The following is a 22,278-nucleotide window of genomic DNA, read 5'->3' as shown; positions in this document are numbered from 1 at the left end:
AGCACCGGCCTCTCACATTCGACGCTGGCCAGTGAGTATGGCTTTGTCTACATCCCCGCCTGGCGACATCCATCTCTAGCGCTTCCTCTAGCAAGCTGGCTCTGTGTTTCTACGGCCCTTATAGAATTCTGGAACGCATTGGCATGGTGGCTTTTTGTCTTGATCTGCCCCGCCAGGCACGCCTCCATCCGGTGTTCCACGTCAACTTGCTGAAACCGTTCATCGGAGATCCTCCAGCTGCTCCACCACCACTTCCTCAAATTCACAATGGTCGTGCTATGCCAACATCTGCTGTCATCCTACGTTCGCGCCTAAGCCAAGGTGTTTGGGAAGTGTTGGTCCAATGGGAGGGTCAACCAGCTACAGAGGCCTTGTGGGAACGTGTTCCGGAGTTTCAACAATGTTATCCCACATTCTAGCTCGAGCACAAGCTGTTTCCCAAGGGAGGAAGAGATGTCATGTGGGGGCAGACATACCAGTGACACCGTGCGCGCGAGTCGCGCCCAAGAGATGAGCCAACCACGGAGGCAACTTCACCGGCAAGTTAGATTAGGATTGATTTGGTTAGAGCTAGATTTGGAATTAGTAGATTCGGTTAGATTTATTAGAGTTGGAGTTAGCTAAGAGTTGGTAGGATTATATATATATATATATATATATATATATATATATATATATATATATATATATATATAGGACACCTATTCTATACTCCTAGGAGTATGTACTCCCACATGCAATATACCACCTCAACAAACACTTTATACTCTTTTATCATTTTTAGTATACTCTAATACTAATTCTAAGATACTCCAATATGAGTTGTATGAAAAAAAATTCAATGTTAGCCTTTCATTTTTGCTATATACTCTTTTTTATACATAAAAGAAGTATATACGCAAATTAAGATAAAAATCATGGAATTTCATAAAAATTTTCGTGGGATTTGTATTGTAGTATCTTATAATTACTAATGAAGTATATTTAAAGTGATAAAGAAGTATAACACACGTGTAAAAGTGGTATATGAGAGGTGGGAGTACATACACCCAGGAGTACATACTAGTTTTCCTATATATATATATATATATATATATATATATATATATATATATATATAACCGTGAGAATCAATTAAAATCCAACTCAATCCTCTATCCCGTGCCTTGCTCTCGGGCGTAGCCATCGCGGCGCCGCCCAAGTTCAAGCGCACGGTTCCTTGGTCGCATTTAGCGGCATCTCATCGCTACCAGCTCTGCTCGTTGTTCTCTACTGCCGGCCGTGACACCTCACTTCACCAAAAATGTTCATGAAATTATTTTCCGTCCAGCTATGAGCCTAGTGCAGATGTTCAGTCAGATGGGTACTCATGCGAAAAAAAAGGCCTTCCTCCTTGCATCAATGTGGATTTGTTCCAGTCCAATTCTGAGGTGACCTGTCTAGCTGTCACTGAAGAGATGTAGTCCTACAGGGTTTGGTTTGGTATGCTAGGCTTGGTTGTAGTTACTACTTCTCCTTAGTACTTCTAGAAGCTGTTAAGCTGACTTCAATACTTGAATTCAAGTATTTCCAAGCATCTGAAGTTCTGAATCCTGACATACATATCCTGGTTAAAAAATGGACAAATTACTGGTGCTACTTCTGATATTCTGTAAACTATCGCATTCCATAGGGTAAGTTGAATTATTTTTTCCTGTACAAATAGCAAGCCAATTTGACAAAAATAACCAGATGGCACAATAATGCTTCCGTGGTCGATCTTCCTTGTCCCACAGGGCACATGGAAGGTGCATGGAACCAACACATTGCAAGCTGGAGCTGAAAGCCGTATAAAGAAGGCTTCATATCCACACAGATAACTAACAGACCCTCTATACAGCTCCCTGCTTTGTTCAGAGCCCTTTTTCTTCTCTCCTTGTATATTGGAGATACTTGTCCAGGGAGACATATAGCGAGCAAGATGTATAACCCTCCGAGTGCGCAGGACATGTCCTACTACGATCATGTTCAAAAGCGTCATGAGGAGAAGGGCTGCCTATATGCATGGTAATTGGTAACCTTTATGTTTTGTTCGTCTCTATGACTCTATTACTTGTACTCTGTTATATATGTTCTTTCTAGTTGAGTGTTTGTTAACATACTTGCCATGATATCCATGAAGAAACCCCTCTGAATTCTGAAACTTGTCTTGATTCGTTTCGGGTAAAGAAAGAACCTTGTCTTGTAATGTAGAAGGTCATCAGAGTAGTTTTAGAATAGTTGTTTGTCTGGTTAGTTGGATGAAAGGCGTGGGGAGAATAATTCATAAGTATATGGATTTAACCAGTTGCCACTACTTTCTGTGAATAAACATAGACATAATTTTTGTGTCACAAGATCAGCTAACAAACTAGTAAGTAGTATGCCATTTATGCTGTATACAAGAGCACAAGACATAATTTTGATGTTTGCGCTGTATACACCAAACTTTTGATATTTCCTTAACAATAGCCCTTTAAAAATATTTTTTCTAAGGGAAGAAATTATCTCAGTTCATCAAGTTCTCCTTTGTGCCTCCAATTAATTGCTATGCTTCTTTTCGACCACGGCATGTTAGCTTTCCTCTTCTTCAAAATCTTTCTTTGGACAAGTTGATTCATCCTTTTTGTGACCATCTGCCCTAGCCTATCAAGATTCAGAACAGCGAAGGTTCCATCAGCTATTATTATGGAGGTCCCTATTGGGCTTGAAACTGTTGAAATTTGGATATGTTACAAGCGATGTCGCACCTACTTTCCGGATGGAGAGAGATTCACCACGCAAATCGCCCAACCGCTTGGTACCCGACTACCTGTGGCTCATCTCATCAAATGAAAAAATGACATCGTCTGGGCAAAGTTGGTGGTTGCCAGTCATTTTCATGTATATTGCCTACACCTAGGGCAATATTGTCTGTCTTTCACACCACTCTACTGGGACCAGTAACCTCTCAAAATACAAGATGAAAAGCTGTTGTTAAATGTTTCAGTGGAGCTTATGCTGTAGATAAGAAATTAATTCAGTTAATTTTTTTTTGTCACTTTCACAACGGAAGCTTCTTCCTTTTTTTCAGCCTGTTCACTGTGTGCTGCTGCTGCTGCTGCTACGAGACCTGCGAGTGCTGCCTCGAGACCCTCTGCTGCTGCTAGTCAAGATTGAGGACAGTGGCATCATCATGGAGATGTGGCCAAGCGGGACACTCACCGCTGTCCCATAGCATCTCAATTCATCTCCCTTTCAAATAAAACTTAACGTATCAATAAAAACTTGTACATTTAAATGTACAAGTGTCTGTATGGCGTAATGTTGGTGTGCTTGTAAATGCTATGTGAAATAATGTAAACCTGCTGTATCCTATTTAAATGAATGCATTGTTATGATCCAGCAGTATCAAACTGAAATTGCTGCAGCCCGAAGTCAGAGGGGGACGCAGATTTAGCTCAAGGACAATTTTTAGATCTTTGGAACCGAGGAATGAGAACATTAAAATGGGGAAACCCCTGCCGATCGTAGGAATGTAAGTGTAAAACACAAGAAAAATCTAGTGTGAGAAAAATGCAGGATTTTGGAGAGAGCTAATGACAAAGGATCAGGCAACCATTCGGTGGTTCGAAGTACTTTTATGATTTATTTGACGTTAATCGTATTATATCGGTTGCAAATGACAGATCTTTCATAGTTTTTCCTTAAGGTTTGTCGAAGATTGGTAAACTCAATTATACAAATACTTATTTAAAGTAAAAATAATTAGTTATCAACTGTGTGTATTGAAAAAGGAGGTCATAAGATTTTATTCAGGTTTAAATCAAATTTAGAATAATGAGTTAGTTTTTTTTTTGCGCCATTAGAATATATACTTTTTCCTTACGTGTCACCCAAAATTTACGCCACCACTGGATCAAATTTGTCATCGCCACTTCCGTTACTTTTGTCAGATTGCGTCAACGTAAGCCGTGGATCTTGTCAGTTTTTTACCGTAATGGTCATTTTGCCCCTCTGCCGCTCCTCGTACCGCAATCCTGTGCCCCTCACCGCGGCCGCTGGCGAGGGCGAGGTCCTCCTCGCCGCCGACCCGACCAGACAGCGCCGTGGGACGCGTCATCGTTCGACTTCCAGTTCAGCTACTCTGAGGCACCTCGCCGCTCGCCATCCGGGAGCTCGCGTTCCTACCCTTTCGCGCCACCGACCATGCTGCGGCCGCGGACGGGCTAGGCACCGCTGCTGACCAAGGTGGAGAAGGCGCGCTGCAGGGCGTGCTAAAAATAATTTTAGAAATTATCATGTCACATAATAAGAATATTAATAAATTTTACTAATTTTTTAGAAGTTTATTTGATGCCCTAACAATTGCCAGAAGTTATAAAAATAGTTTTTTTTTTGAGAATTTTAGTTTAAATTTTACATAGTATTTTTGGATGAATTCAATTAAAATAGGTTGCACATGAATTATGAAATACGTAAAAAAAATTTAGAATTTTAGAGCAACAGAACATTGTTTTGAACTTCGAAATACTGTTCACCGCGATTTACTGTTCATGCTCATGTACTGTAGCTTACCACTTTCTTTCTAGAGCGGTCATGTACTGTAGCTTACCACTTTCTTTCTACAGCGGGCCGGTAACAGCCTAATCGCTCGTAAGAGGACGTTAGGCGTATAGTTTCGTAATTTTTTTAAAAAAAATCTATTTATTTAAATTTTTAATCGAAAAAATATAAAAAAATAAAACTCACGCTTGGGAACGTCTCATAGAGAAAGAGGCCCAGTTTGGCTGGCCTGGATCCGAGTACATTAACAACTCCCAATTCAGCCCGGCCCACTGTGGCCCACTAGTACTAATTGGCAGTAGCATGAAACCGAGTCTTAACTTTTTTTTGGGGGGGCAAAACTAAGTTTTAACTTAATAAAATTGAAACGGCACGGTATCTAGAAAATCAAAGAAAACAAAAATTAAAATGACAAGGAGAATCGTTGAGGCTACCTTGAGAATTGAGAAAGAGTGAGCTTTATGCTGAGAAGAACTGAAACAGATATGGTCGATGGTATTCATATACAACACTCCACACCATGCTCGTCACTTGCTTTTCCTTCACAAGGTTTTCATCACCGTTTCCACCAAAACTTGAAACTGGTCTGCCGGTGCCCAAGCAAAGCAAGTGTCACCTTGCATGCCACGTGTGCTGCAAGCTTACGTGGCAGAAACGTTGCTCATGTGAGTCGACGTGCATGCTGGCACAGTTGTCGCTCGCCACATGAATTGCTGGCGTTGCGTGCTCGCTCACACGCATAAATGGCATGCCTGTCATGTGCAATTCCAAACCCAGAGCTTAGTTGCTTGCCTAAATTCTGAGCCTCCGCTTTGATCTTGTGCCGAGTTCTTGCAAGCCGCCGCGGACCATGCCGTCGTCGGTCGCCGCTCCCTACTTCGAATTCCGGTCGGCGGAGAGCGTGCCGGAGACGCACGCGTGGGCGGGGCCGCATGACCACCCGGCGGCGGGGCGCGACGCGGTGCCGGTGGTGGACATGGGCGACCCGGACGTGGCGCGCGCGGTGGCGCGGGCCGCCGAGGAGTGGGCCGGGTTCCTGCTCGTTGGCCACGGCGTGACGGGAGAGGTGGTGGCGCGCATGGAGGAACAGATCGCGCGCCTGTTTGCACGCCCGGCGCCGGAGAAGACCCGCGCGGGGCGCCGCCCAGGGGAGGCCAACGGCTACGGCGTGCCGCCCTACGCGCTCCACTTCTCCAAGCTCATGTGGTCCGTGGGGTGCACGTTCCTCGTTGCCGCCATCCGCTCCGAGTTCCGCCGCGTCTGGCCCGACGGCGGCGACGACTACCTCCGCTTCTGGTACGTGCGCCTTCACGTGCGTGCATGTCTCGTGTTAATCACGTCACGTGCTACACTGGTTAATTAACGAGCGCCCGCGTTGCCCTGCATTCATGTACGGCTCGGGCTTCTTCACGTTCATCATGCAGAGCCTCGTGCCGGGGCTGCAGCTCCTCTGCCACGGGCCGGACCGGTAGGCGACGGTGCCGGCGCTGACAGGCGCGTTTGCCGTCGTCATCGGCAACCTCTTCCACGTGCTCACCAGCGGCCGCTTCCACAGCGTGCTCCACCGCGCCGTCGTGAACCGGGAGCGCGAGCGGATCTCCGTTCCCTACTTCCTCGGCCCGCCGGCTGACATGAAGGTGGCGCCGCTCGCGTCCGCCGTGCCGCTGGGGAGGAAGGCCGCGTTCCGGGCCGTGACGTGGCCTGAGTACATGGTGGTCAGGGAGAAGATGTTCGGCACTGACGCGTCGGCGCTGTCGATGCTGCAGGTAGCGGAGGAAGGTGAAGCAGGAGAAGGGCCTCAGAACTAGCTGCGGAGATGATAATGTAGCAACTAGCAAAGACCAGAGTTGGAACTTGAAAGGTTATTTGCAATATGGATATTATGTAATAGATCCGTGGGCAGGAATGGTGATCCAAACTTAAATACTTAATTCATGATAAGATTTAGAGCTGTAGATCGGCATGTGAAACTTAAAAAAAGTATCAACATAACAATTTCGTGCCTCATGTGCATAGCCGGAAAATGATAGGAATTGCAAGAAGAGAAGGGTAAAATGAAGGAAATCAATGGACAATTTCAGTCGCTCCGGAAGTCTGACCGCGCGACGATGATGCACATCTTTTTATCCCTCCCCTCCTGGAATTTCTATCCTCGTCGATGCAGTTGCTCACAAAATTTCTGCTCTGTTCCCTCTCCAAAACCATGGTGGTTGAGGACCAGAGGAGAGTTGTGCACCAAGGGTTCAATGGAGAAGGTGAGTGTACGTTCTGTTCTTTTTTTTTTCCGCGAAAGGTGGGCTAGCTACTTGTAAGTTGTTTGAGTTTTTCTTTTCTGAGATGAAAGTCACTCTTTTAACCATTGGATTTGTATGGAGATTAGTGGGTTGTTTAATTCGATGTTGATCTACTGTATATAAAATTGTGACTTATAATTTAAAAAATGAGTCACATTTCCTACTTCATCCTTCACCAGTCACCACATTCAGAGAGAGAAGGTAACACTTGAAAAGGAAAAAAAAGAATACAGATTAGATACTTGACAAAAACCTCAAACACAAAGAAAAAACAAACAAGTTACCAATCAGCGTGTAAGGGAAAAAAAAACAAATATAGCACACTTCACTTTTTTTTTAAAAAAAGACCCGCACGTCGGCGTTGGCTAGCTAGGTACGATGCTCTCAAGAATCAGTATGACCTGCGCCACCTTGCCATCGTCGGCGTGCCCGTCGCCGGCGTCGGTGCGTGGCGGCCATGCTTCCTCCCTCTCAGCGGCGTCCTCTCCACGCCGCTGTCGGACTCGTCGACCCTAACCACGTCCGCGCCGCCTCCGAACAGGAACGCGCCCCACCTGAACAGCCCTCGCCGCCGCCGGCTCTCCGAGCCCAGCCGGTCCACCTGCGCCTGCAGCGCGTGGCACTGCACCTGCATGAAGCCACCAACGTATGCATCCATAAATCCATGTGTCAAACTGACACTGACCACCGCGCTGTTCATGGTATTGTACGGACCTGGAGGCGGGCGACATCCTCGCGGAGGCGGCGCAGCTCGTGGTGCTGGGCGACGAGCTCGCGCTTGGACTGGCACCGTACACTCCCGGCGGCCGTGGCGGAGGGGAGGTCGAGGGCGGGGCTCCTGATCTGCAGGTCGCGGAAGGAGCCGCCGCTCCACTCGGCCTGCCGGTGGTTGAGCTGGCCGCCGCTGCCGTGCTCCGACAAGAAGAGCACCTGCACCAAGCACCGCACCGGCAGGCGGTCGTTCTGCACGGCGTGCGCCGCCGCCTCCGCCGACAGCTTGCGCGCGTCGATCAGCCGGCACAGCGACCGCCGCTCCTCCTTGCTCGCGAGCGGGTGTGCCTGGGCGCGCGATCAGTGTTGAATCAAGTAGTATCAAGATTGGTCATTTGAATGCACTAGGATCATGCTGCCACAGACTGTGATAATCTGAGTTCTCTTTCTCGTTAAATTTAAAACTGTTTTCTTTTTTTAAAGTATTTCCATACAATTAACAATTTATATATGCATCGATCTTTCGGGAAAAAGAATTAAACAATTTATATATGCATCTAGTAGGAGGCATAACCTAATTTTCTTCTATCACAAACTAGTTCTGTGACCATTTTTCATATGGGAATCATCCCAGTTTTCGGGAATCATCCCAGTTTTCGCATGCTAGTTGGACCAAACTAGGAAAAAGAAGTGGTAGAAGAAAAAAGAGTAACTGAGAGAGTGGTGATTTAGGCTCTGTTTGATTCATAGCTAAAACTTGTCACAGTTTATCACGTCTAAAGTTACTCAGCTCAGAGTTGATCAACTTAGCTATCTGTTTGGTTCGTAACTACAATTATGATAAGATTATCTTTTCGCTACTATGGTCTTATGCATCGGTGACTTAAAAAAGTATGGCAAGATTCTCTTATATATGTTAAAGTGTGATTAAGATTTTGATTAAGTAACCTGATAAGTGTGATAAAAAAATATGACAAATAGTAATAAAGTTAATATATGAACCAAATAAGCTCGTAGTTGATGTGTACCAGAAAGATTAGCCATGTGCAACGACGGGTGATTCTCTTGTTTCGTAGCACTTGTAGGTTGAGGTAGCTCATGTGATGATTTCTATCAGAATCGCATGTAGTTTCTAAAACATCGAGAGGCCAGAAACAAAGATACCTTTTACATTTTGATCTATGTGACTAGACTGCATGTATAGTACTCATGTTTGGAATGATACAATCTGGTTGGTGTAGACTTGTAGATAGCGAGCAGTAACTCCTCATGAAAAGGACAAATGCAGAGGCAAGAGGAACAATAACAATTTGCTGATTTATTTTACTCATTTGAGTAGGTCATTTGGAAGTCAGGAGTTCAGCGAGAAACTATTTGATATGGGGATTGTTGTGAGTACTACCCAGCCGTATGACTGGCGTTTGATCTACGGCTGCCAGCGCGTGAGTCACTAAACGCAAATCCTGTTCCGCGCGTGACCACTGGAGTCTAAGTTAGCGTGGGGTCATATAAATTTTTCTGAAAACTTTTCTATTTTCTCGTTAAAACTTTTTCTAAATTACCTGAGACAAACTTTTCTCGTACAAATTTTTTCGAAAAAGGAATTACAGGGAGTGAAAAAGATTCCAAAAATAGAAAGGTAAGGGGACTGTCGGGGTAGTTCGCACGTTGTGCTGCAAGGGCGCATGAATTAGGTGTGTCCTACTAAAGGTGTGTTTGATTAGAGGACAAGTTTAGATATGACAGGATCATCTCTGTTTTTTTATGAGATGCTTTAGTTTTTTGTTTGGTTAGATAGATGAGATGAGCCAGTTTTATGTTTGATTAGTGGGATGAGTTGGATAGGATGAGCTAATTTTCTGTTTTGTTGGATGGATTAGATGAGCTGAGTTGATTGTGATGATTTTTTAGTGAAACCCCCAATTTGTGTGCATTCATATTTATATGTATTCCATAAGCGTTTGGATGAATTTATGCATGTTTGAATTTATTTGAATTCAAATTAAATTAAAAAGAAAATATCACATAAAATGATAAAAATACATATAAAAAGAGCATTGCAAAGGAACTCACTTTTTCATCAAATAATCTAGGGTTGAAAATAATTTTAGAAATTATTACGCTACATGAGAGGAATATTAGTCAATTTTTCTAGATTTTTGGGAATTTCTTTGAGGCATTAAAAATTGCTAGAATTTCTAGGAGTAGCCCTCTTTGGAGATTTTTATTTTGAATCTATAAGATATATTGAGGTGAATCCTGTTAAAATTGATTCATCATTAAAAAAAAGATTTATCATTTTTTATACATCAACCCCACTGTTCAAATAGAGAAATAGGGAAGAAAAAATTTAGAAGTGGATAGGTACTACTCATCCAACCCACTAGTCATCTGCTTCTGATAGGAACGGGGTGAGGAGTCACGGACGAGCGGACCGAAGCAGGCAGCCTCGTCTGGCTATTTTTTCGAGTCGGATGATCCCAAATCTAGAGGAATATTCAGTAGAGATTGATGACCCCGTCAACCCTGAGTCACCTAACTAAACACCCGGGTGAGCACTGTTTACCTAGATGGGAATCCTATCCCTGCTGAATCACCCAATCAAACACACCCTAAGTCCCTCTTACTGTCATGTGCGATGGCTCAGTCATACAACTAGATCATACATACAGCAGTGTTCATTTGATATATCCCAGATCCCTAGAACTCTATAAGAAGAAGTACTTCCCAAACAGGGCCCAAGACAATTGAGCAAATTTTCTTGGAAAAACAATCTGAAACGTGAAGCCTTCAAACATGGCATGTATTATATTAAAGGACTCTCCTGCTCACTCAAGCGATTTCAGTCGACAGGCAGGAGCACGAGCCGTCGCGCCGGGCCCGAGGGAAGGCCATGGAGGCATGCCGTGAGGCAGGACAGACCGGCAGTATAATACCCCGAATTTATAAGAATAAAGAGTTAACTGGGCAAACTAAATATATGATGAAAATTTGACTTTCAAACTGTAGCAAGTATAATAAATTTAGACTATCCGATTTCAATTGAGGTTCCTTATTCTTTTCTAATTAAGAAAAACGAAAAAAATAAAAGGAACGGTTGGGCATCCAGGCCTTGCCCGATGCCCGCCTCCTATTCCTCCGGTCATCCTACTCTTGATATATTTATCTTTTTGTCACTCTCTTGAATGATCACTCTTTAAATGACACTATCTTCCTTGTCTTTCATTTTTTGCCATCAGAGAGAGAAAGCTTCTTAATAGCATAACTATGAAAATGCCACCCGAAATAAGTTTTCTAGAAAGACTCTTCTACCCCCTCACTTTCTTCTTCCTCATCCTTGCACCCATGTTCAGGGCCACCCGTGTACTCCTTGGCGGCGGCGGCGGCGGCGCCTCTACCTTCATCATGTCCCCCGCATCGCAAACCATTGCATGTGGCAGGCCCTTGCACGTTAGCAACAGAGAGGAGGATTGGGAGGGGTCATCGTTAGGGGAAAGGAGCTGACGATCGGCACCTCAATGGTGACCTCCACCGTTGCATTCCCTCATCATAGGCTCACCCACACCGAGCATGACCGAGCGGGTGTGTGGTGGTAGGAAGGAGATGGCAGGGGATGTGCAGTGGAGATGAAGAGGAGGCACAAACAACATAGACTCCAATTAGCAAAGAGCTTCCAGCAGAGGGACCCGAGGACTGCAACCAAGAGAGGTAGGAAGGGGATGACGACCATCATGCTCCCCTTCTTGCCCCCCGTTAATAGGTGAAAGTGGCATATTAACGTAACTAATGTTTGCTCTCCAATGACAAAAAAACATGAAAGACAAGTAAGAGAGTGGTATTTGAAGAGTGGTCATCTAAGAAAGTGACAAAAAGTTAAATATCCCCTTACTCATGTGTCCTAACTCCTCCATGCTGCTAGCCGCTCACCTCCACCATTGGGTACCTCGCTGCCAGCAACCTTGCCCTATGCATCCGTCATCCACTGTCCCAAGGTACCGTTCTCCCTCTCGCTATGCTATGCTGCTGATGCTACAGTAGCATGAGGAGCTACAATAATTGTGCTGCCACAGTGTCATCCAGGAGCAGCAGAGGAGAGTAGGGAGGAAGAAGGGAAGGAAAGGAATAAGAAGAGAAGGAAGAGAAGAAGAGAAAAAAGGGGAAAAGAGGAGGGTTTTTGCAAAATTGTTGAACTTCATTGCAAATTGGTGATCTTCGCAGTGAGGGTAACATCTAATTAGCCCCTAGATGGTTGTATATGAGTTTGGATGAGTGGAATCGTCGCTGAAACTCGTGATCAGTAGTTCAATTGTTGAACAACGGTATTTGTCGATGATTTGTGAACTACCAATCTAATTAACTTGTTGAAGAAAAAGGGGTGCTTTGAGTAGACGAATTATGAGGGAACACACAAGGTTTTTTTTATATACATGGGGGCATCATATATCATCTAGACTCCTCCCTCCTGTTGTTGAAGATAAACCTTCCTGGTTACATGAAGCCTTGGGTACCCACGGGTACTTTCTTTCATCCAGAGATCCCCTTTCTGGAAATAGAGATATGCATCGAGAATTGCAGGAAACCCTGGGGTGCCCGGATATAGTAACTATCTATATTCATCATCAAGCCCTTATCAGTACGTGAAATGAGACTTTGACGGATCAAATATATATCCAATAAAGATAAACTTTTTGTCTGACCATGTTATCAAGTAGGACTCGGGGCCTCGATTAGTGTGAAACATATAACTGGTTTTTTCTGGCACTCTCATATCACCTACTCGGGATTCCGAACACTTTCGAGTTCTCAAGCGAGTCATTAAGAAGGTGTTCCATCTGGGTAGATTATCAGTAGGTCCATAAAAATCATCCTGTACTTGCAAAGGTACGAAGGAGATCAGGCTCATCGCTTGCTAGGCTCGGAAGTTGAACTGTTGCAACAGAAATTTTGCATAGTGGTGAAAAGATTCCCTCTCACGAGCATGGAAGGGTTGATGTACCATCTTCTCGATTGTACCCTATGCACTAAGAAATTTAGCAGATAACAAGTGCACCAACGGCCACCTATTTGTCTATGTGAGCCAATTGAAAAGACGTAGCCTCGATGATCGCGCATCGCTTGGGCGCTCGTGGCTCATAATGCCGCCATGCCCAGGATCAATGTTTGGGAGATGAAGCGATGCATCTCTTGACCTGTTGGTCTATATAAACCCCTGGGTACCGGAGCTTGGCTACATCAAACTTAGATTCAATCATGGAACCTCCTCCTTCGCCTAACCACACTCCTTCATCTCCTGACTATTCTTCATCCTCCCTCGAGTACTCACCCCTTACCCCACCATGATCTCCAACCAAATCTGGTTCGGTGGTAGAGGTTATCGACATCTCCTCCGATGAGGAGTCTAAAGAGAGCGTGATGACTTGTGGTATCCCTATTAAAGATGGCAAGCTGCTGTTGTCTCCAATCCAAGATGAGGTGGACTGTGACCTTCTAGAGGCGGAAATAGAGGAGGAAGAAGCAGCAGCTAAGGCGAAAAAGAGGGAGGCATTTGGCAGTGTCTCCATGAAAAATGGCAAGGCGCCAGCTGCTTCATCCTCTCTCTCCTCGTGTTATTCCAGCGAAGATGGCCGAAGGGGGTAGATGGAGCAACGACATCGATGATGAGGGTGGAGAGTCGAGGTCTCTACCAAACCCTATATCACCAGAGATGTCGATAATCGGGTGACGGCACCAGCAAGTTCGACATGGGGATGGAACATCGATGACCCTATTATCTCCATTGGCACCGGTGATTGGAGAGAAACAAGGAAGTCTCTCCTTCCAATTGCTGAGTCGTTGAAGCTTCATTGGTCGAAGACTCTCCTTCCTCTTATTTGAGTAGATCTTTTAGGACTTGTAATCCTCTTTCCCTTAGCTTATATGTAGAAGAGCTCAAAATCTTGTTAAATGAAAGGTTTCTATTTCTACTACAATATTTGTGTATGACTGTGAATCTTCTTGTGAATTCAAGGAAAAAAATTTAAACAAGTGTTCGGCCTTTGTTTCTTCTGAGTAGATTAGGGAGCTTCCAGAATGTTCATCGTTATCAACTTAGGTCAGACTCCGAGTGGAGAACGTTGTAGCTCTCTGGCACTTCGGGGACACGATAAGGTTTTTTGCAGTTTCTAAAGATACTTTTTCCCTTCTTGTCAGAAATTTGACACGCACAACAAGTTTTGTAATCCTAGTGTACATGAAGCCCCTGACTGGTTATTGGGGAAGGATTGCCAGATTGACAGTCTTAGAATTCCGAGTGTGTGTATGGGTGTAAGTGCTCAAATAGCAGCTTATCTATGTTTTTTTAAGGCATTGTCTCGAAATTTGTAAAAACAAATATATTGATAATATGAAAAGTAATATTTACAAAATATATCCTAAATACTTACACATAAAACTTGAAAAGTTTGTCGATATTTCAAAAAAATTTAAGGACTTGACCATCTTCCATAACTAACCTATACGACCTTGGTCGGTTGGATTTGACCACCCTATAGAGACATTCCCACTTCGGAGATAACTTTTTGATGTTTTTCTGGATTTGTACGAGTAGTAGAACTAGATCTCCAGGTTTGAAAGATCTTTTGCGGATGTTTCGGTCATGGTAGCGCTAGAGAGCTTGCTAGTACCGCGCTGATCTTATCAATGCTTGTTCCCTTTTTTCTTCAAGAGTATTGAGGTCATATTGTCTTCTCGAGATTTCATCCTTGTTAGCGTATAGTTCGACTCAATGAGATTTAATTTTTAGTTCACAAGGCACCATTGCTTCGGTCGCAGACTAGGAAAAAAGCATTTCACCTGTCGCCCTGCTGAACATCGTTCGAAGTGCCCAGAGTACGTTAGGCAACTCGGAGGCCCATGCTTTAGCGTAGGTAGATAAGCGGTTGAAGACGCGGGTTTTGATTCCTTGAAGTACTGGGCTGTTTGCCCACTCGACCTGTCCATTGCTTTATGGATGTGCCACGGACGCAAAGCAGACTGCAGTGCCTAGTTACCCGCAGTAATCGATGAATACCGCGCTAGAGAACTGAATGTCGTTATCGGTGATGATCCTACTCAGGACAACGAATCTTGTCATGACGCTTTTCGTGATGAACTTCTTGGCTGTCGCCGACATGATTTTTTTTAACTGGTTCAACTTCAATCCACTTGGTGAATGTATCAATTGTGATGAATAGGAACTTGAAGCCCCCGGACGCTACCGGGAAGGGCCACAGAATATTCAGCCCCAAGTCGCGAATGTCCACTACAAGGGGATGTATGCGGGTAAGACTATTGGCGAGACAGTTGTCCTTCCTTGGGATATACTTGACCTTGTGTCCGACAAATTTCTTTTCCAGCTTCCTCACCTCCACGAGGTAGTCCGTTATGGTCTTATCTGAGGTATGATACTCCTTGCTAACTTGTCTCACCACCAACTGTGAATCTCCTTTCACAAGTAGACGACGAATGCCAAGAGCAGAAGCTACTCGGAGTCCAGCGAATAGACCTTCATATTCGGCTACGTTATTCGTGGCAAAAAAATTGATATACAAAGTGTATTGTAGGCTTTCTCCTATTGGAGAGATCAATATAATCCCAGCACCCGTGCCTTGAAGCGTGAGTGATCCGTCAAAGAATAAGTTCCATACATCTGATAAGTTACTATGGTCATCTTGTTTTTGATCTAGTTCTGTCCATTCGGCCACAAAGTTGGTGAGTGCTTGCGACTTGATTACTGTTCGAGGCACGGAACAGACGTCGAATTCTCTAAGTTCAACAGACCACTTGGCGATTCAGCCAATTGCATCTCTATTTTGCAGGATCTCGCCCAGTGAGAATATTGATGGTATGGTAATATTGTGAGCTTGAAAGTTATATTGTAACTTACGAGAGGCTACCAGTATAGCATATACTAGTTTCTGCATCTGCGGATAACATTCTTTAGGAATGTGGAGCACTTCACTGATGTAGTGCACCGGTCGCTGGTGTTTCTCTCATTTGTCTTGCACTTCTCTTTCCACCATCAATACCCCACTTACAGCACGTGGTCCAACCGTGATGTATAAGAGCGAATCTTCATTTGGGTTAGGAGCGATTAGCACAGGGGGATAAAAATACCTCTTCAAATTATTGAATGCCTCATCTGCTTCTTTTGACCATTCAAACTTATCATGTTGTCTTAGTAACTTAAAAAAGGGAAGTCCTCGATCTCCCAACAGGGAAATAAATCGGCTGAGGATTGCCATGCATCCAGTTAGTCTCTAAACTTCTCGCACTAACTTGAGGGGTTGTATCTCTTCAATAGCTTTGATCTTTCCGGGATTGACTTCTATTCCTTGGTAGCACACTAGGTAACCGAGTAGTTTCCCCATGTTAAGTTTGAATGTGCACTTCTCCGGATTTAGCATGACTCGATTCTTGCACAGGCTGTTGAACGTTTATTGTAGTTCAGAGATGATATCTTTCTTTTTTTCTAGTTTTGACGATGATATCATAGATGTAGGCCTCGATATTCTGACCAATCTGATCATGTTGTCTGCATTCATCGTTGGTATGTGGCACCGTCATTGTTCAATCTAAATGGCATTTTAACATAGCAATAGACTCCAAACAGAGTAATAAAGGAGGTCTTCTCTTCATCCTCTAGATGCATACTAATATGGTGATATCCAGAGTAGGCATCGAGACGACTTAGATAGTTGCAGTCAGAGGTGGAGTCAACTATCTGATCTATTTGTGGTAGAGAAAAAGCAACCTTAGGGCAGGCTTTGTTGAGATCAGTGAAGTTGAAACACATTCGTCATTTGCCGTTTTACTTTCTGACCATGATGGGGTTTGAGGGCCACTCGGGGTGATCCACCTCCCGAATAAAATTTGTCTTGGTGAGCCTTTTGATTTCCTTTTTAATGGATTCTTTCTGGTTGGGTATGAACCATCAGAGTTTCTCCTTGACCGACTTTATGTTGGGTCAGATAGCTAGTTTGTGCTCAATCACCTCCCTAGGGATCCTAGGCATGTTCGATGGATTCCCATGGATGGTGTCAGGTGTCGACGATTTGTGAACTGTCGATCTAACAAATTTGTTGTAAAAAAGGAGATGCTTTGAGTAGACGAATCATGAGGGAACACACATGGGTTTTTATACAGGTTTGGGCCTCCGAGAGGATAATAACCCTACATACTATTTGACTTGTATTGATCCGAGCCTATTACAAGGGGGTATATGGCTAGCCTCGATGGATCTAAACCTAGTCGTTGACTTCTTTCCTCGACTTTCTGTTGGTTTGATTGGGCTTCTAATGACTTGTGTCTCTCTGTTTGGGCATGTCCTCCATAGGGCCCTATGGCTCCGTATATCTATAGGGGTTTCGTATGTCTTCTGGATGCCTCCCTCCTATTCTTAGATCCTAGGAAGGGGATCCCTTAATGAAAGGAGTTTGACCAGTTTTACATTGGGCCAGATAGCCAATTTGTGATCAATCACCTACCTAGGGATTTTGGGCATATCTGACGAATTCCCATGGAGGTGTCAGGTGTTGAAGATTTGTGAACCACCGATTTAACAAACTTGTTGAAGAAAAAAGGGATGCTTTGAGTAAACGAATCATGAGAGAACACACAGGGGTTTTGTACAGGTTCGGACCTCTGAGAGGATAATAACTATACATCTTGTTTGACTTGTATTGATCCGAGCATGTTACAAGGTGGTATGTGGCTAGCCTAGATAGATCTAAACCTAGTCGGCGACATACTTTCTCGACTTCTCTTGGCTTGATAGGGCTTCTAATGACTTGTGTCTCTCCATTTGGGCGTGTCCTCTACAGGGCCCTGTGGCTCTATATATCTATGGGGGTTTCATATGTCCTCTGGACTCCTCCCTTCTATTTTTCGAGATAAATCTTCTTGATTATGGGACACATTGGGTACATATGAGTAGTTTCATTTCATCAAGGGATCTCCTTCCGGGAGAAATCCTGGGGTGTCTGGATATGGTAACTATCCATTATTAATTATCAGCATTGTTATTAAATCTGGCAGTAATCAGTGCAAAATATTGCTATAAGATTAAACAAAAGTTGTAGGTCTTGTTGATATCTTTGCAAAGGAGTTGGTCTTGTTCAATTCCGATAAGCTGTTTAGGAGAAACCATCAAAATAGTGCTGTTGTCCAGTTAATTTTAATTTGCACACAAGGTTATTTAGCTAGGTTTGATCTAGTTAGAAGAAGGTTTCACCCAAAGACATGATAAATAAAGTTTTAGGAATTTTTTTAGATGTCTGAGATGTATTTATTTTCTTCAATTGATTAAGCGGATTAAAAGATATTGATAAAATAATGAGCAACTTAGAAATTTAGTTGAATTTTGGGATAATGTATTAATCAGGTTTTAGGGTTTAGTTGGAAGACTAGATTTGTGGTCCTGTGGGGATAGTTTTTAACGTGTATTTTTCGCTCCACATGTTTTGAGAGTTTTGGTGCCGAGGGCATGCCACCAGGTTCTCATAAGGTTAAGGCAAGTGCATAACGAACTTGTGTGATAGAATGGTTTGCTTGTCGATTGATTTATTGATCTTTTCAATTATGCTCATTCAATATTTGTGTTTTTCACATGTTGGTATGATTCAAATTTCATGATATTGTTCCGGTCTAAAGATTCAAGTTTAATATCATTCAAATGTCAGGGGTTTTCTAAAAACACCGATTGTGCAGTTTAATTCTTCTAATCATGTTCCTATGATTAAGAGTTGACCACGCTTTCTCGGCTTTACCAGTGAATGTTTTAGATGGAAGTATTCATGTGTGGTCTGTTTTAGATGAAAACTATAATTTCCATGATATTTCAAAAGAATGTAAAGTCCCTTTATTTGTTGCTCCTTCACGAGGTAAAAATGTTCTTCCAGTTCTATATTATACTTGTTGAGTACTTTTACTCACTCTTATGTTTTATTTGACTTTTAGGTATCAAATGATCGTAGCATGCATAGGATTAAGAGTAGCACATCGACTTGAGCACTCACATACCTCCACATATACTTAGTTACTCATATTGAATCATTAAAACTTAATCTTTGCTGGACTTAAGTTGGTTATGCACTAGTTGTGCTTGAGACGGTCTTGTGGTTGGTATAGTTGCATTTACTTATCGTTGGGTGGTTTGTGATGGTTATTATTGCTTATGTATTATTCATGTGCTTATTATTATGAACTTTTTGCCTCGGATGTTCTTATTTACAGGGAAGACTCTGCCAATTTTTTTTTTACTAAATTTCAGACTTAGTAAATTTTATGTGATTGTTAGGTAGACTCCGGGTATGTGGTTACCTTGGGTGTTACATGCGGTGGGCAGGACAGCGACCGACAGGGGTGGAGGATCGCCGGTTGGTGGGGTTGGGGTGGAGGAGTGAATTCGACGGGAGGCAGCGGATCCAGTGACAGGAGGTGGCGGATCCAGTGGCGGGAGCTACTGGAGATGAGGGAAGTAGGGTGTCGTGAGGGAGAGGGGAATGATAATAGAAAAAAACAAAGAGAGAGAGAGTACAAAGCTTTTGGCTGGAGCTTGAAAAAAGCTGTGATCCGTTGGATTTCCATCCAACAGCTCACAGTAGTCGGCTGATTTTTTTTGAATTTCAGGCTACTGGCCATAAGTGGCTCCTTTATATTAATGTAATAACAACAATTACAACCCAGATATTACAGAAAGTATCCTGATGATTAACTAAATTATATAAACATATATGTCAATTTTTATCTCGAAGTCTGACATGTATTCCCATCACCTCAAGGTCTCATTGGACCACCACGAGAGCCTAAAACGAGCAACTTTAAATTTTTTACACGTTAGATATTATATATATATATATGTATTTATGTATTCTGTATGTACAAAATTTTCATATGTAGATGAAAATTCTTCTTTGTAGGCAATGTCTGAAGTGGTGATTCAACATAGTTATTATCTTTCTATGAAATTTCTGTAAAATCATTTGTGTTTAGATGGAGATTGTCCATGTTCAAGAGAACCAAGCTTTGGGTTAGAGTGGTTAGTGGGGGTGGTTATATCTATTACCTACCAGAAATCAAACCCGTATTTGGTTCTTATATGTCTTACTAAGATAAAATTTTCTTTTAGTAGTAGGTGACGTACTTTTCAATAGCGAGACTCCTATGGTAATTTCATCAATCTCTAAGCTCTGCATCTTCGATTTTTAGTATGTGTTTTGTAGTTTTAAGCATCTTGTATATGAGTGTGTTGTAGTGGGTTTTTTTAAAAAAAATTGTCGATGTTCAAATTAAGTATATTGATGCCAATCTCCTGCATAAGTTTAAATCACACTTGAAATAAAATACTCCTAATTGAATGACACTATCTGATTACTTGTCGCTTAGACTAATATTTGATCAAACATTTAAAATTTTAACCGTCAATAACTTTTAAAATATTTAATTTAGAAACAGAAAAATTATATATGTAGATTTGTTTTGAAAATATTTTCATAATAATATATGTTTATTAGATATTATAACTATATTTTAATAAAAAAATAATAGTTAAAATTATACATAAAAATAAAAAAGTTGTATATTTTGAACCGGAGGGAGTACTAATGTCCAAGTTGAACCGCTGGGATCAAACACACAGAAACATGTGCCTGCACCGTACACTTGCTCGTTTTACTTCCATGGCTTTTTACCACGAGCGTAGCATGCGTCCAACACAGTCACATCGGCCAGTGCACGTCAGTCCTCTGCATGGATAGCCGTGCGCCAATCACTTCCTGCACGTCAGTACCTTTTTGGCCATCCTACAGTTCTGGCTTCGACGTCAATGTAGTTTTAAATTCAGATTTGGACACTAGTATTTTCTAGCAAAATATATTGATAAACCCCAATAAAATTAGATATTGAATATAACCGTTGGGGCAAATGTATATAGATACCATATTCATGGTCTAATCATAAAACAGTATCAATAGCAAATGTTACATAATGATTCAAGCTATAGAAGTATCCTAATAGAATCTTATTTCATAAAAGAGTCTGTAAATATAGATCACCTCTTATATTTATTATTCGGAATTATTATAATAAGATTTGTTCCTGTGATTTTTTACCTATATATTGTAAATTTTTTTTACGTTAAATCATTGTCTCTCATGCTCAATTCGCTAACAGCAAAAGTTTGGAATTTTTAACAGGAATTTAACCCTACTCCTCACGACATGTTTAGACCATAAGAATTCACAACAACCAACATAAATTTCACACGAAACAATGCAATTCTCTCATACGTTTAGAAAAAATATCCTTTCAAGCGGAGTTTGGATTTGAAACACACCGTTATCGTGCATTCTAGTACAACGCCACTGTAAAAGAACACTTCACGCATGTTTTTTTTTTACCGTTTTTCTAACTAGGACATGAAGTACTACCCTGATAATGTACGGATAACATTAGGCAACAGATAGCATGCATGCGCAGTGCACTCACCTTGAGGTAGGTGTCGACGGCGCGGTACAGCCCGTCGTCGGCCGCGCGGGCGTGCGCCGGCACCGTGCGCGCGAGCTCCTCGAACTCCGCCGGCCGTAGCCCCGGCTCGAGCGCCGCCTCCGCCAGGTACGCGTCCACCAGCCTCGCCACCCTGGCGGCCGCTGCGCCGCCGCCCCCGGCCTTGGCGCCCTCCCGCTGGAACCCCCGCACGAGGCGGAGCACGAGAGGCACGTCCAGCAGCGTCGACGACGCGCAGGGGGCGAGCAGGGGCGCGGGCGCGAGCCCGAACGCCGGGATCATCACGGCGCCGAGGGACGCTCGGTCCAGCCTCCGCGCCGCGCGGGACTCGAGGTCCCCGAGCAGCGCGGCGTCCGCGCCCACCATGCTCCCCGCGCGGAGCAGCCGGAGAAGGAAGTCGCACGTGATGTCATCGTCGGCGTCCGGGGCGGCGTCGTCGGGCGGGAGCGCCGCGACGAGGGACTCGAGGAGGAGGCGCTTCTTGAGCCATGTGGCGGTGGGGCTCTCTGGGGGCAGCAGGAAGCGGCCGGAGGGGGAGGACCCGGTGTCCGGGAGCCACCTGGCCGCGTAGTGCGACAGCACGGAGGCGAGGTTTCCGGAGGCGGCCGCGGGCTTGGACCGGATGGCGGAGATGGTGCGCGCAAAGGCGTCGACGTCGTTGACGATGCACGAGTCGTCGCTGGCGCCCGAGGGGGTGGCGGCGGCAGTATAGGACAGCCTTGGCTCCGGCGAGGAGCAGTGGGCGGTGGGATCGACGGGGCGGGTGCCGGTGGCGCGCGGGGACGAGGACGGCTTCATGGCGCCCGGCCGCCGGTGATTCTTGGATGGCTTCCGGCGAGCTAGCTATATAGCATCTACCGGAGACGGCGTCTTTGTCGAGTGTCCCATACTTTGCCGAGTGCTTTTTATCGGACACTCGGCAAAGAGGGTCTTTGCCGAGTTCCAGAGGTAAAGCACTCGGCAAACATCTGGCACTCGGCAAAGACCCTCTTTGCCGAGTGCCAGAAATAGGACACTCGGCAAAGGAGTATCTTTGCCGAGTTCCAGAGAGCAAGCGCTCGGCAAACATCTGGCACTCGGCAAAGAGGGTCTTTGCCGAGTGTAATTTTTTAACACTCGGCAAACCCTAATTTTTTTCCCCCCTTTTGGCCTCTCCAAATTTTTTCTACGGTCCTCATACAGTACCTGG

At 43.9% G+C, this 22,278-nt stretch overlaps 2 protein-coding genes across 2 annotated transcripts; one reads left to right on the top strand and one right to left on the bottom strand.

Moving 5' to 3' along the window:
- The first annotated feature begins 5,413 nt into the window (after positions 1–5,413).
- On the top strand, positions 5,414–6,371 carry LOC133927961 (gibberellin 3-beta-dioxygenase 1-like). The gene is given in 2 exon segments (XM_062374274.1): positions 5,414–5,875; positions 5,931–6,371. Coding segments are annotated over 2 exon segments (903 nt in total).
- Positions 6,372–7,065: 694 nt separating this feature from the next.
- Positions 7,066–21,930, bottom strand: LOC133929691 (coleoptile phototropism protein 1-like). The gene is made up of 3 exons (XM_062376478.1): positions 21,072–21,930; positions 7,572–7,916; positions 7,066–7,485 (listed from the first exon to the last, which is right to left on the bottom strand). Exons 1-3 carry the CDS (start codon positions 21,885–21,887, stop codon positions 7,249–7,251), a joined length of 1,398 nt encoding a protein of 465 aa, XP_062232462.1. The 5' UTR covers positions 21,888–21,930; the 3' UTR covers positions 7,066–7,248.
- Positions 21,931–22,278: the final 348 nt, after the last annotated feature.

The sequence above is a fragment of the Phragmites australis genome, chromosome 9, assembly GCF_958298935.1.
Source record: "Phragmites australis chromosome 9, lpPhrAust1.1, whole genome shotgun sequence".
Classification (NCBI taxonomy): domain Eukaryota; kingdom Viridiplantae; phylum Streptophyta; class Magnoliopsida; order Poales; family Poaceae; genus Phragmites; species Phragmites australis.
The sequence above is the reverse complement of the archived record's forward strand: the minus strand, read 5'-3'. Positions and strand labels throughout refer to the sequence as shown.

Coding starts and splice junctions, on each gene's coding strand:
- LOC133929691 (XM_062376478.1), bottom strand. CDS start 21,887: ATGAAGCCGTCCTCGTCCCCGCGCGCCACCGGCACCCGCCCCGTCGAT. Junction 7,917..21,071: donor CCGTCGACACCTACCTCAAG/GTGAGTGCACTG, acceptor TCGCGCGCCCAG/GCACACCCGCTCGCGAGCAA. Junction 7,486..7,571: donor AGGATGTCGCCCGCCTCCAG/GTCCGTACAATA, acceptor GGCTTCATGCAG/GTGCAGTGCCACGCGCTGCA.